General features: G+C 39.4%; 1 protein-coding gene across 1 annotated transcript in view; it reads left to right on the top strand.

The window, feature by feature from the left end:
• The window catches only part of PLA1A (phospholipase A1 member A), a 59,820-nt gene that overhangs the window by 27,633 nt on the left and 19,715 nt on the right, over positions 1 to 12,472 (top strand). Inside the window, exons 3-6 of the mRNA XM_006864201.1 lie at positions 1,689 to 1,866; positions 2,373 to 2,481; positions 6,880 to 6,981; positions 7,954 to 8,043. Of these exons, the coding sequence (XP_006864263.1) occupies positions 1,689 to 1,866; positions 2,373 to 2,481; positions 6,880 to 6,981; positions 7,954 to 8,043 (479 nt within the window). The remainder of the gene's footprint in view (positions 1 to 1,688; positions 1,867 to 2,372; positions 2,482 to 6,879; positions 6,982 to 7,953; positions 8,044 to 12,472) is intronic.

The raw sequence follows: 12,472 nt of genomic DNA, 5'->3' as shown, positions 1-12,472 counted from the left end.
GGAGGTTCAAACCCACCGGAGGTTCAAACCCACCAGCTGCTCCTCAGAAACCCGATGAGTTGGAACTGACTCAATGACACTAACAACAAAAACAATATATATATATTTGTTGTTAAGTGTTATCGAGTCAATTCTGACTCATAGTGACCCTATATAGGGTTTCTGAGGAACGGCTGGTGGGTCTAAACTGCAGACCTTACAATTAGCAGTCCAATGCGTTAAACTGGAGCAATTCTCTTCTGCACACATCGGGCTGCCATGAATTGGAATAAACTCAATGACAACTAACAACAACAGCATACTGCAGGGCCCATAGATAAGAGTTTGTTAAGTAAATGAATGGGTGAATGAATGAATGAAATCATCCTCAGGGAAAAAGCCTAAATTCTAGACTGGCTATCATGATTTCAAATTTTATCTATACAGTACAAGACTGTCTTTTCCACAAATAACACAAGCAGGGTCAATGTATACAATGTGTGTAGCTTAAGCATTGCATAAGGTTGCCACACTGAGATCTGGTTGGGACCCAAATACAACCTGAATTCAGAGCCCTGACATGAGGCTGGCTACCTGGGACAAAGAGACATCCTTTCATAAATTACACAAAAGTTTCACATGTGCGGAGAGAAGTCCTGCGTTGTGGCTCTGTAGGATAAGCACTGAACTGCAAACCACAAGGTCAGTTTCCTTTCTCCATAGGAGAAAGATGAGACTTTTTCTTCTCACAAAAATTTACAGCCTCAAAAACCCTGCAGTGTCAACAACACTTACCATGCTTACAATACTATACGATTTGTTGTTTCTGTTAAGTGCCACTGAGTTGGTTCTAACTCATAGTAACCCTGTATAGGATTTCCAGGGAGCTACTGGTGAGTTTGAATCATCAGCCTTGTTGTTCAAAATAACCTTGCAGTCCAGTGCATTATCCCACAGTGCTACACCATGTAACACCATTATATGATTTACTGCCTGTATATTCCTATGTTTTAGCGCTGCTAGAACAAAAATATCACAAGTGGGTGACTTTAACAGGCAGAAATTTATATTCTCATAGTTTAGGAGATTTAAAGACCAAATTCATGGCACTGGCTTTGGGGAAGATTTCTCTCTATTCTGGGGGAAGGTTCTTTCCTCCTTTCAGTTTGTTTCCCAGTTCATAGGTGACTTTCAAGTGGTTTACCATCTATCTTCCCTCAATTATGCTTACATCTTTCGTGCTTAATCTATACCTTTTATATCTCAAATCTGTTACTTTTTTATCTCAAAAGAAATTGACTCAAGGCACACCTGTACACTACACTGCCTCATAAACATAACAAAGAAAAACCACTCCCAAATGGGATTGTAACCACAGATATAGGGGTTGGACTCTTGGTGTGGTGCTATGGGATAAGCACTGGACTGCAAACCACAAGGTTGGCAGTTCAAGCCCACCAATTGCTCCTCAGAACCCTAACAGGGTCGCTTTGAGTTGGAACCAACTCGATGGCACTTAACAACAACATAGGGATTAAGATTTATAACTTTTGTGTATGTGTGGAGGGGAGGACACACATAATTCAACACACAATACCTTTCTTCCTAGACCCCTGCCCCCACTTGGGTTTGGGGTTAATAGAGGTTTCCATGACAAAGAATGTCACCTTGACAAATAATTTTCTTATCCTTTTGGGCCACATGTTTAGGGCTTTAGGAACAAAGCCTTCCTGGATTGATAAATTCATTAGAACCCTTCTGCATGCAGCCAATGTTAATGTGATTGCTGTGGACTGGGTTTATGGCTCTACGGGTGTCTACTTCTCAGCTGTGGAAAATGTGGTTAAACTGGGCCTTGAGATCTCCCGTTTCCTCCGTGAACTTCTGGTAAGTGCCGAAGATCTCATGGTGTGCTGTGGCTACTTATGGAGCAGAAGGGTCAGAAAGAAAGAAACAACACAGGTAGTAGTAGCAACCCATTAGTTTTAGACTTTGTTGGTTTTTGGTCCAAATGCTAACTTTGCCACTTACAGTGCTGATGATGGGCAGGATATTTGAGGAATTTGAGCCTCAGGTTCCTCCACTGTCAAAGATGATACCATTGTAAATTAGAAATGGTGAGTGAGAATTGCTTGGTATATTGTGGTCCCTTGAGAGGGAACATGATTATTCACACACTATGGGCATTAAAGAGAAAGTTAGGGAATTATCAGGGTTGGGGTGCCCAAGAAGAGAGTAAGTGGTTAACATTTTGCCTTTGACTCTGAAGCATGTGTGGTGGGTGTATCCTGCCTAGGATTCTCTTTTTCTGAAGCATCAGAAGAAAGAGTATGTCTGTGAGGCCAGGGACTGCTGTGGCCAAAATAGAACTCACTGTGGTTGCTTTGTTCTAGGTGCTGGGTGTGTCAGAGCCTTCAATCCACATCATTGGTGTTAGCCTGGGGGCTCATGTTGGGGGCATGGTAGGACATTTCTACAAAGGCCAGTTGGGACGGATAACAGGTAACAGTCTTCTTTATCTATTCTCTTAGGGTTTGTTGTTGTTAACAAATTAAAACAAAAAACAAAAACCATCTTGGCTGAGCAGGGTATAATCCAAGAAATGAAAGAATAATTTAACATTGTTGTTGCTGTTAAACGCCATCCAGTCAGTTCTGACTCATAGTGACCCTACACACAACAGATCAAAACACTGCCTGATCCTGTGCCATCCTCAAAATTGTTGTTAATATGCTTGAGCTCATTGCTGCTGTAATGTGCCAATTCATTTGGTCGGAGGTCTTTCTCTTTTTCGCTGACCCTCCCTTTACCAAGCATGATGTCCTTCTCCAGGGACTGATAACATATCCGATGTATGAAAGATGAAGTCTTGCCATCCTGGGTTCTAAGGAGCATTCTGGCCATACTTCTCCCAACACAGATTTGTTTGTTCTTCTAGTAGTGCATGGTACTTTTAATATTATTCTTGAACACCATTACTCAAAGGCATCAATTCTTCTAGGCGCTTCCTTATTCTTTGTCCTACTTTCACATGCTTTTGAGACTATTCAAAATACCATGGCGTGGGTCAGACACACCTTAGTCCTCAGACTAGCATCTTTACTCTGGAACACTTTAGAGGTCTTGTACAGCAGATTTGCTTAATGCAATACATTGTTTTGTTTCTTGACTGTTGCTTCCATGACTGTTGATAGAGGATCCAAGCAAAATGAAGTCTTTGACAACTTCAATCTTTTCTCCATTCATCATGATGTTATTTATTGGCCAAGTGGTGAGGATTTTTTGTTTTTCTTTATATTAAGGTGCAACCCATACTGAAGGTAGTCTTTAATTTTCTTCAGTAAGTATTTTAAGTCCTCTTCACTTTCAGCAAGCAAGGTTGTATCATCTGTATAGCATAGGTTGTTAATGAGTCTTCTTTCAATCCTGATTCCATGTTTTGCTTCATATAATCCAATTTATCAGATTATTTGCTCAGCATACACATTGAATAAGTATGATGAAAGGATACAACCCAGGTGTACATCTTTCTTGATTTTAAACCATTCAGTATCCCCTTGTTCTGGTTGAACAACTTCCTCTTGGTCTATGTATAAGTTCCTCATGAGTACAATTAAGTGTTCTGGAATATCCATTCTTTGCAAAGTTATCCATAGTTTGTGATGATCCACACAGTTAAAAACATTTGCATAATCAATAAAGTACAGGCAAACATTTTTCTAGTATCTTGCTTTCAGTCAAGAGCCATCTGATGTCAACAGTGATATCTCTCATTTCACGTTCTAGTCTGAATCTGGGTTGATCCTCTGGCAGTTCCCTATCAATGGACTCTTGCAGCTGTTTTTGAATTATCTTCAGCAAAATTTTACTAGCATATGATATTCTCTGATGATTTCCCCGTTCTATTGGGTCATCTCTCTTTTAAATGAACACAAATATGGATCTCTTCCAATCAGATAGCCGGGTCTTCCAAATTTCTTGGCAGAAATGAATGAGTGCCTCCATGACCACATCAGTTTGTTGAAAGATTTCAACTTGTATTCCATCAATTCCCAGAGCCTTGTTTTTTGCCAGTGCATTCAGAGCACATTGGACTTATTTCTTCAGTACCATTGGTTCTGGATCATATGCTACCTCTTGAAATGGTTGACCATTGACCATTTCTTTTTGTTACAGTGCCTCTGAATTTCTTCCATCTTCTGTTGATGCTTTCTGCATCATTCAGTATTTTGCCCATGTTGTTGTTGTTAAGTGCTGTTGAGTCTGTTCTGACTCCTAGCGACCCTGTATAGGGCTACGGAGGAGCAGCTTGTGGGCTTGAACTGCAGACCTGTGGTTCACAGTCCAGTGCTGATCCTATAGCATCATACCAGGAGTCCATAGAATCTTTCAATATTGTAAATAGAGGCTTGAATTTGTTTCTTTAGTTATTTTAGCTTGCGAAATACTGAGCATGTTCTTCTTTTTTGATTTTCTAACTCCAGTTCTTTGCACATACCATTATAATACTTGGCTTTGCTTTCTTGAGCTGCCCTTTGAATTTTCTATTTTTACAATTTTACCTTCTCATTTCTTCCATTTGCTTTAGTTTCTTTGTGCTGGAGAGCAAGTTTCAGAATCTCTTCTGACATCCATTTTGGTTGTTTCTTTCTCTTCCATCTTTTAAATTACCGTTTTCTTTCTTCCTGTATGATGTTGTTGATGTCATTTCACAAGTCTACTGGTCTTCGGTCATGAGTCTCTAATGCATCAAATGTGTTCTTATGATGGTCTATAAATTTATGTGGGATATATTCAATGTCATGTTTTGGCTTCCTTAGATTTGTTTTAATTTTCTTCAGCTTTAGTCTGAACTTGAGTGTTATTAATGTTCTGTTCCACAGTCTGCCTCTGTCCTTGTTTTCACTGAAGACATGGAGCTTTTCCACCATTTCTTCCCACAGATATAGTCAATTTTATTTCTGTGGATTCCATCTGGTGAGGTCCATCCATGTGACTAGTCGTCTTTTACATTGCTTTAAAAAGATATTTGCAATGAAGAAGTCATTGGTCTTGCAAAACTCTGTCATACGACCTCCAGCATTGTTTCTATCATCAAGGCCAGGTTTTCCAACTTCTGATTCTTCCTCTTTGCTTCCAGCCTTTGCATTCCAATGGCTAGTAATTATCAATACATCTTGATTGTATGTTTGATCAACTTTAGACTAAAGAAGTTGGTAGAATTCTTCAATTTCATCATCACTGTTTTTAATGGTTGGTGTGCAAATTTGAATAATAGTGGTATTAACTGGTCTTACTCATAGACATTATCTTAACACCAACAGCATTGTACTTCAAGATAGATCTTAAATGTTCTTTTTGATGATGAATGTGATGCTGTTCTTCTTAAATTTTTTGTTCCCAGGATAGTAAACCATATGACTCAGATTCAAAATGTTCGATACCAGTCCATTTCAGCTCACTAATACCTAGGATATTGATTTTTATGCATTCCATTTCATTTTTGACAACTTCCAATATTCCTAGATTAATACTTCATATATTCCATGTTATTATTAATGGCTGTTTACAGCTACTTCTACTCTTTTTGAGTTATGCCCCATCAGCAAATGAAGGTCCTGAAAGCTTTACTGTATTTGTGTCATCATGGTCAACTCTGCTTTGAGGAGGCAGCTCTTCCCTGTTCACATTTTGAGTACCTTTCAAGCTAGGGACTCATCTTCTGGCACTATATCTGACAATATTCTGCTGCTGTTCGTAATGTTTTCATCTTCTAGTACTGTATCTGACATTGTTCCACTGCTATTTAAAAGCTTTCAATGGCCAAACATTCAGAAATAGTTTGCCTCTCCTGCTTCCTCTTCTGTCTTAGTCTGGAAACTCTGCTGGAACCTGTCCACCATGCAGGTATTTAAAATAGCAGTGGCATAGCTTCCAGCATCACAGCAACATGAAAACTATCCCAGTATGATAAACTGACAAACAACTGGTGGGTCCTAATAAACTACTTGCACTTAAATCCTTGCCTCAAGTTTCCGTCAAGTTGATTCTAACTTCTGTGTTACATCCTCATGTGTTACAGACTCAAATTGAGATGCATAGGGTTTTCTTGGCTGTAATCTTTATGAAAGCAAGTAGGCAGGCCTTTCTTCTATGACACCTTTGGGTGGGTTCAAACCAACAACCTTTTGTTAGGAGCTGAGTAGAAACCACCCAGAGACCTACCTGCCTTGTCACATAGTTTGCTAACTCTTTTGAGGGTAAGAATGGGAGGTAATGGGATCTTGAGTAAGACATGGGGATAGTAATATCTGCTTCACAGTGTTGTGAGGACTAGCAATGTGTGTAAAATGGCCTTGGACAAAGCCTGGTGCATGGCAATTGCTCCAAGAATTATAGCCATTGTTACCACTCTACAAGGATTGATATTACTCACATTAACCCTTACCAAGTGGTTGTCATTTTCAAGCTCATTCTAGAACCAGAATAATTAGGTCATTGAGAGGTTTCCTCAAAAGAAACAACAGAGAGTCTGGTTTCTTGGGAAAGGTAATTTTGAGCTAGTTCTCCCAACCCTTGGGTCCTTGTGGTGGTGATGGTTGTGTACCGTGGGGTTGGTTCCAACTCATAGTGACCCTGAATAGGGTTTCCTAGGCTGTAAATCTTTACAGGAGCAGAAAGCCTCGTCTTTTTCCTGCGGAACAGCTGGTAGTTTTGAACTGCTGACCTTGAGGTTAGCAATTTGACTCATAACTACTACCTGTCAGAACTCCTTTTGGGTCCTTGTAGGGGGATTTATAATCTAAATAGGAAGAACTACCAGGGTAGGGAAGCTGAGGGCCCATGAGTGTCCATGCAGCTCAGAGGAAATTAGCCCCTGATGCCAGTATGTCCCTGTAGGCTTGGACCCTGCTGGACCGGAGTATACCAGAGCCAGACTGGAAGAGCGACTGGATGCTGGAGATGCCCTCTTCGTGGAAGCCATCCACACAGATACTGACAGTGAGCTGGGGTGATAAAGACAAGGGTTAGGAAACTGGCATCTAGCTGTATGACCCTGGACAAGACCCTCACTGACCTCCTGCTGAACAAACAGTGAGGGGTTGATCAGCATGATCTTTAATATCTCTTCCAGCTCTGTCATTTTCTGACCACAAAGATGAATGGTTTTATTTTTAGCCATCAGTAGGCAGGAAGGTTTCATTGACCAAATTAATATTCATTGACCAAAATATTTGGTTCAGACTTTCACTCTATGATCAACAGCAAATCTATGAGTAAGTAATAGGAAAGGCATGATTGTTTGCCAATACTCAGAAAATGCATACTGCATTTCTTTTGGCCATAGCAAAGACTTTAAATTTTGTTCTAAAATCAATAGGAGCAAGGGAATGATTTGGACTACTTTAAAAGATTACGCTGGAAAGAGAAATGAAATTCTGATCCATCTGCAACATAGAAAACTTTTAATTTAGTGAAAAAAGTTAATTGAAAAAGAGCAAATATTGGATGATCTCACCTATCTTAATGAAGAATAGAAAAGTATACGGAGACAAAAGTTCGTTAGTGGTTACAGAGACACGGGAAAGAGAAAAAAGGAGAAGACATTATTTAGGAAGCCAGTGAGGTTTGTGGTTATGGGAAATTTGGCAAAGATTACATTGAATTGACAGATCTTCCAGTATTTACTGATTTATAAAAATTGCGATAAAGGGTATTTTTCTCTAATTTATTAGTAAGAATATCTTTTTATGGATTTATTCTACTTGGTTTCCTTCCAACATGGAAAGTCCCCTTTAGAAAACTGCCTGAAAATTAGATCCTAAGTCTTACAAGACTTAAGAGTGAGGGGTGCACCCATTCTGTAAAGGAAATGAATAGGCTCCCAAGGTCAGATCTCAGGGCTGTAACTGGTAGACTGTAGTAAAAAGCTGATTCTGTAGTAAGAAGCTAATGAGATTTTCCTGCTTTCAGATTTGGGTATCCGGATTCCTGTTGGACATGTGGACTACTTTGTTAATGGAGGTCAAGACCAACCGGGCTGTCCTTCATTCATTCATGCAGGTCAGAAAGACAGACAAAGTTGGGTCTTTGACTGTCTTTGAAATGGGCTTTTCAAAGTTTTCAGGTCTGGTCAACCAGTAATGGAGCGACAGAGGATCTTTTGGTGTCTTTTGCTAAGTCCTAGAATCCTTTACTTAGCACTTGTTGAATGGATGTCTTTACCAGTTGTCTTCAAGTCAATTCCAATTCATGGTGACCACATATGTATCACAGTAGTGCTGTGCTCCACAGGGTTTTCAATGACTGATTTTTAAGAAGTAGATCACTAGGCCTTTCTTCTGAGGTGTTTCTGGGTGGATTCTAACTGCCAATCTTTCAGTTAGCAATTGTGTTACTTAACTATTTGTGACACCCAGTGACTCCATTGCTTAGTCCCATAATGTATTACCCAGCACTTGTTAAATGAATGTCTTTTGAACTCAGGAATTCTAAAAGTAGAGTGCCTGAAATTAAAAGTCTGCATTATATCTTTCAGTGCCTTCCTCTGTCTCATGTTTTACTAACTTGTCTTTTCTCCTGCCATGGTCCAACATCACTCAAGTCAATAACCTTTATTATTCCTTGGACCCTAGTTTGTGGTATAGCCTATAGAGAGCCCAGTGGTGGCAGAAGTAAGTCTATGTGCCCAAAGCTAGCTAACTGAAGGATCAATTCATTGCATGGCTATTTTATCAAATCTACTAAATTTAACTCTCCAAAATAATCTTTTGGAGTATGTTCAAAGAATATGCATCTTTTCTCTTATAAATATATTCTTCTGGAATGTTTCTTTTGAGTATTTTAAATAATATTAAATTTTGTGGAAAGCTAAAACATCACAGGGTTGCTTAGTCTTCTTATGAATATAATTAACATATCAGCATTTCATATGGGGGTTTTAGTTGATCGTGATCTCTGTCTACTGCATTTTTAGACTTTTACTATTTAACCAAATCTTTAACATTTTAAACATCCTTTTAGCAATTCATTGAATAACCACTAACTTAATTTACCTATTCCAAATTATGCTTCTTTTGACAATTTATAAATTTTCAGTAATTCTTATCATATGAGATGGGATTCTTAGGTTTTAATGGCTTTTGAAAATTCCTGTGGCATTTTAATTGACCACTTTTCATTGTTTCTACATAAACCAATGTGAAAAGGGCTTAGCTATCTCATCTCTATCTTCCTGCTGCAGCTAAAAACAGCTGGGGCATACTGAGTGTCCCACCCATGTAGGAAAGCAAGGTTAGAACCTAGTTCAGCTTTGGCTGCTGGCCTCAGAGGGGATGCCAAGGTGAAGGAAAAGTCTAAGAATCCCATAGCTTGGTTTACAACAGATCTCTTAGTGCTGGCCAATCCATCCATTGTGGGTGCCTGTGAACTTTAAAATAATAAACAACAACAACAAAATCAAGTTTCTAATAATTTGGGACATTTGGCAAACTTAATGTGTCAGTCATTGGGTCAGGTGACTCTCAGCACTCTGGTTTCAGAGATGGACCATGAACTGCTGCTGACTCCCTTGATTGTCTCATTGTTGAGGTACATATAATAAGCTTGAGAACATTGGTTGTATTGGTGATTATGAAGGCTAAACATGCAGAAACAGACATTCATTTTAAGAAGTAGAGTCAGCATCTTCAATTTTCTATATGCTACATTTTCTGAAAGAATGTTTGCATGATCTTAAAAGAATGGGTCTCAGAGAACAAACAAGATAGCAGAATGGGTGGAAATGCATTGAGGATCTCCGTCAGCAACAACACAGAATACCAGACCAAGCAGGCTGAGGGGATGGTCCCAGAACTATGAACCACTTGTAAAGGAATATTTAGAAAGTTGGAAGGCTTACAGCCAGTGGAATTTGTAGCAGAAGCAAGAAATCCAGTGCTTTTTAATCCAAGGCACTCAGCTGATCCTGGAGCCACCATCTTGGGTGAGACTGAACCGGGGAAGGATGAGAGCAGCCACGGACGCCTGACAGAACTGTGGACATAAAGGTGTGGACATTATTTTTTTTTTGTATTTGTTTATTGGCCTCTCACTGTCTGCACACTTCAATTCTGGTAACTAGAGAGGGTGCTGAGTGACAGAACACCCCACCCCCACCCCCACCCCCACCCCCAGAGAGTTCTACTATGAATGCACAGAGATCTCCTCAAAATTTAGAGTAATGGTTTCCACTTAAAACCAAACGGCAGTGCAAAGCAGCCACAACCGGCCCTGAACTATTTATCACTAGAAAAAAGGACTGAACTGGGATTGTGGAGCAGGACAGGCAGACTAAAAAGGAAACAGGATGAAAATTAAATCCTGAGTTATGTCATAATCACCAACAGTGGCATCTTGAAATTTTTCAGGAAAAGAGTGAAAAGGGAAGCCCTCCTGATCACATCTACCTGGAGGCAATCAGAAAACATAAAAAAATACCAAAATACATACCCATCTAAGTTTTAAGGACACATCTAACCACTGAATATGCCCAAAAAAAACCAGAAACAGATGACCATATCAGCACATGTCCAGAAACAAGATAAAGTGACTAAACAGATGATCTGGAGGTAGACCTACACTCCATACTGAAGAAGGGCAGGCTTTGGAAATGAATGAGAAGGAATTCAGAAAAATGATTATAAAATGTATCAAAACACTTTACGATGGAGTTGAGAAAAATAAGGAAGAAGTCACGAAAGAGCTACAGGAACAATCAAATAAGAAAGATACAACATTGGAAAAAACAAAACCTACAGAAAGAGATCCAAACGACTAATAATATAATTTTAGAAATGGACAATACACTGAAAGGGCAAAGGAGTAGAATTGAAGAGATGGAAGCCAGAACTAGTGAGTTGGAAGATAAATCTCTCAGTACCACTAAGATAGAAGAACAAACAGAAAAAAAGGATAAAAATGTCTGAAGAAGGTCTAAGATTTATGTTGGATAACATGAAAAGGAATAACTTAAGACTTATCGGCATTCCAGAACAGGAAGAATCACACAAGTCCACAGAAGAGATAGTTGAAGAACTTCTGGAAGAAAATTTCCCTAATATCCTGAAAAGCTAAAGATAAGCATCCAAGAAGCTCTATGAGCCCCAGGAAGGATAACCCTAAAAGAAAAAACTAAGACATATAATAATCAAGCTCTCCAAAATCAAAGATAAGAACAGAATCCTGAAAGCAGCTAGGGAAAAATGACGTGTAACAAACAAAGGCAAGCAAATTAAATTAAGCTCAGATTTCTCAACAGAAGCCATGCAGGCAAAAGGCAATGGGGAGACATATATAAAATCCTGAAAGAAAAAGACTGCTGACCAAGAATCCTCTACCCAGCAAAGCTGTCAATCAAATATGATGGTGTACTCAAAACATTTCAGGATAAACTGGAACTAAGGGATTTTGCCAAAGCCAACCCTGCTATGAAAAACATCCTAAAGCAAGTTCTGTGGACTGAGAACCAACAAGGACAGACAACAACTAGAGATTGATGTATGTGGCAGCATCACCCGGAAGTCAGTCGACAAATGGAAGAGTCAAGAACCGAATAAAACAGTAAGAACAAATTCAGAGGATCTGGGAGGTCATTCTATGATCAAAACAATTACATTGTGAAAAAAAGGTAAACACTGAGGAACAGAGATCTAGGTGGTAGGAAGATCAGGTAAATTATAGGATAAAATAGACTGTCTTAAATGGAGGGAAATGTTAAAGGAATATAAAGTAACCACAATGGTGGCATTGGGATAGGGGGTTTTGGGGAAGGTGGAGGGAGGCAATGGTAGATCACAGGGTAAAGGCAGACACATTATATTTCAGGTGTTGGGGAGGACAATACAAGAAGGATAAGGAGGTGGAAGAACAAGGTAGATAGGGGAACACTGAGACAGGTTTGCATGGGCTATATGGAACAGAGGTAAATAGTGATACATGCTTAACCTTGGAACAATAGGACTCTGTGATACAGGGATCTAGGCATAGTTTAAAGATGAGAAATAATACAAAGATGCTTGCCTATCTTATGAATATTAGTTTCCCTTGCCTACTATTGTAAAATAGACACTTGAGTGGGATAGAAAGGAATGGTGGGAAACAGGATTACAGAAAACTTGTAAGCCTATCTCAGCCCATAACTGATTGGAATACCTAAAAGGGGTTCTAGAACTTGCCCAGTGAAACAGGCCCCTTGCAGAGACTTTGCAGAGTATAGGACCTTAGGTGGAATCCTGAGCCCCATCCAGAACCTTCTGAGGTAGGACATTCCCACTAGAAAGGACAAGCAGACCAGCCTGGAACAGTTAGAGTGATAGAAGATGCATCATCAAAGAAAGATCATCAGGAAAAACCTAAAACAAAAATGTCAGCATGACTGGCTACTGCAAGAATAAGCAAACTGTTTTCAGGGAAGCCAAACAATCAAGTTCCTTCAGGACAAACCCGCCCCCAC

Source organism: Chrysochloris asiatica, unplaced genomic scaffold (assembly GCF_000296735.1).
Source record: "Chrysochloris asiatica unplaced genomic scaffold, ChrAsi1.0 scaffold00061, whole genome shotgun sequence".
Taxonomy (NCBI): domain Eukaryota; kingdom Metazoa; phylum Chordata; class Mammalia; order Afrosoricida; family Chrysochloridae; genus Chrysochloris; species Chrysochloris asiatica.
The sequence above is the reverse complement of the archived record's forward strand: the minus strand, read 5'-3'. Positions and strand labels throughout refer to the sequence as shown.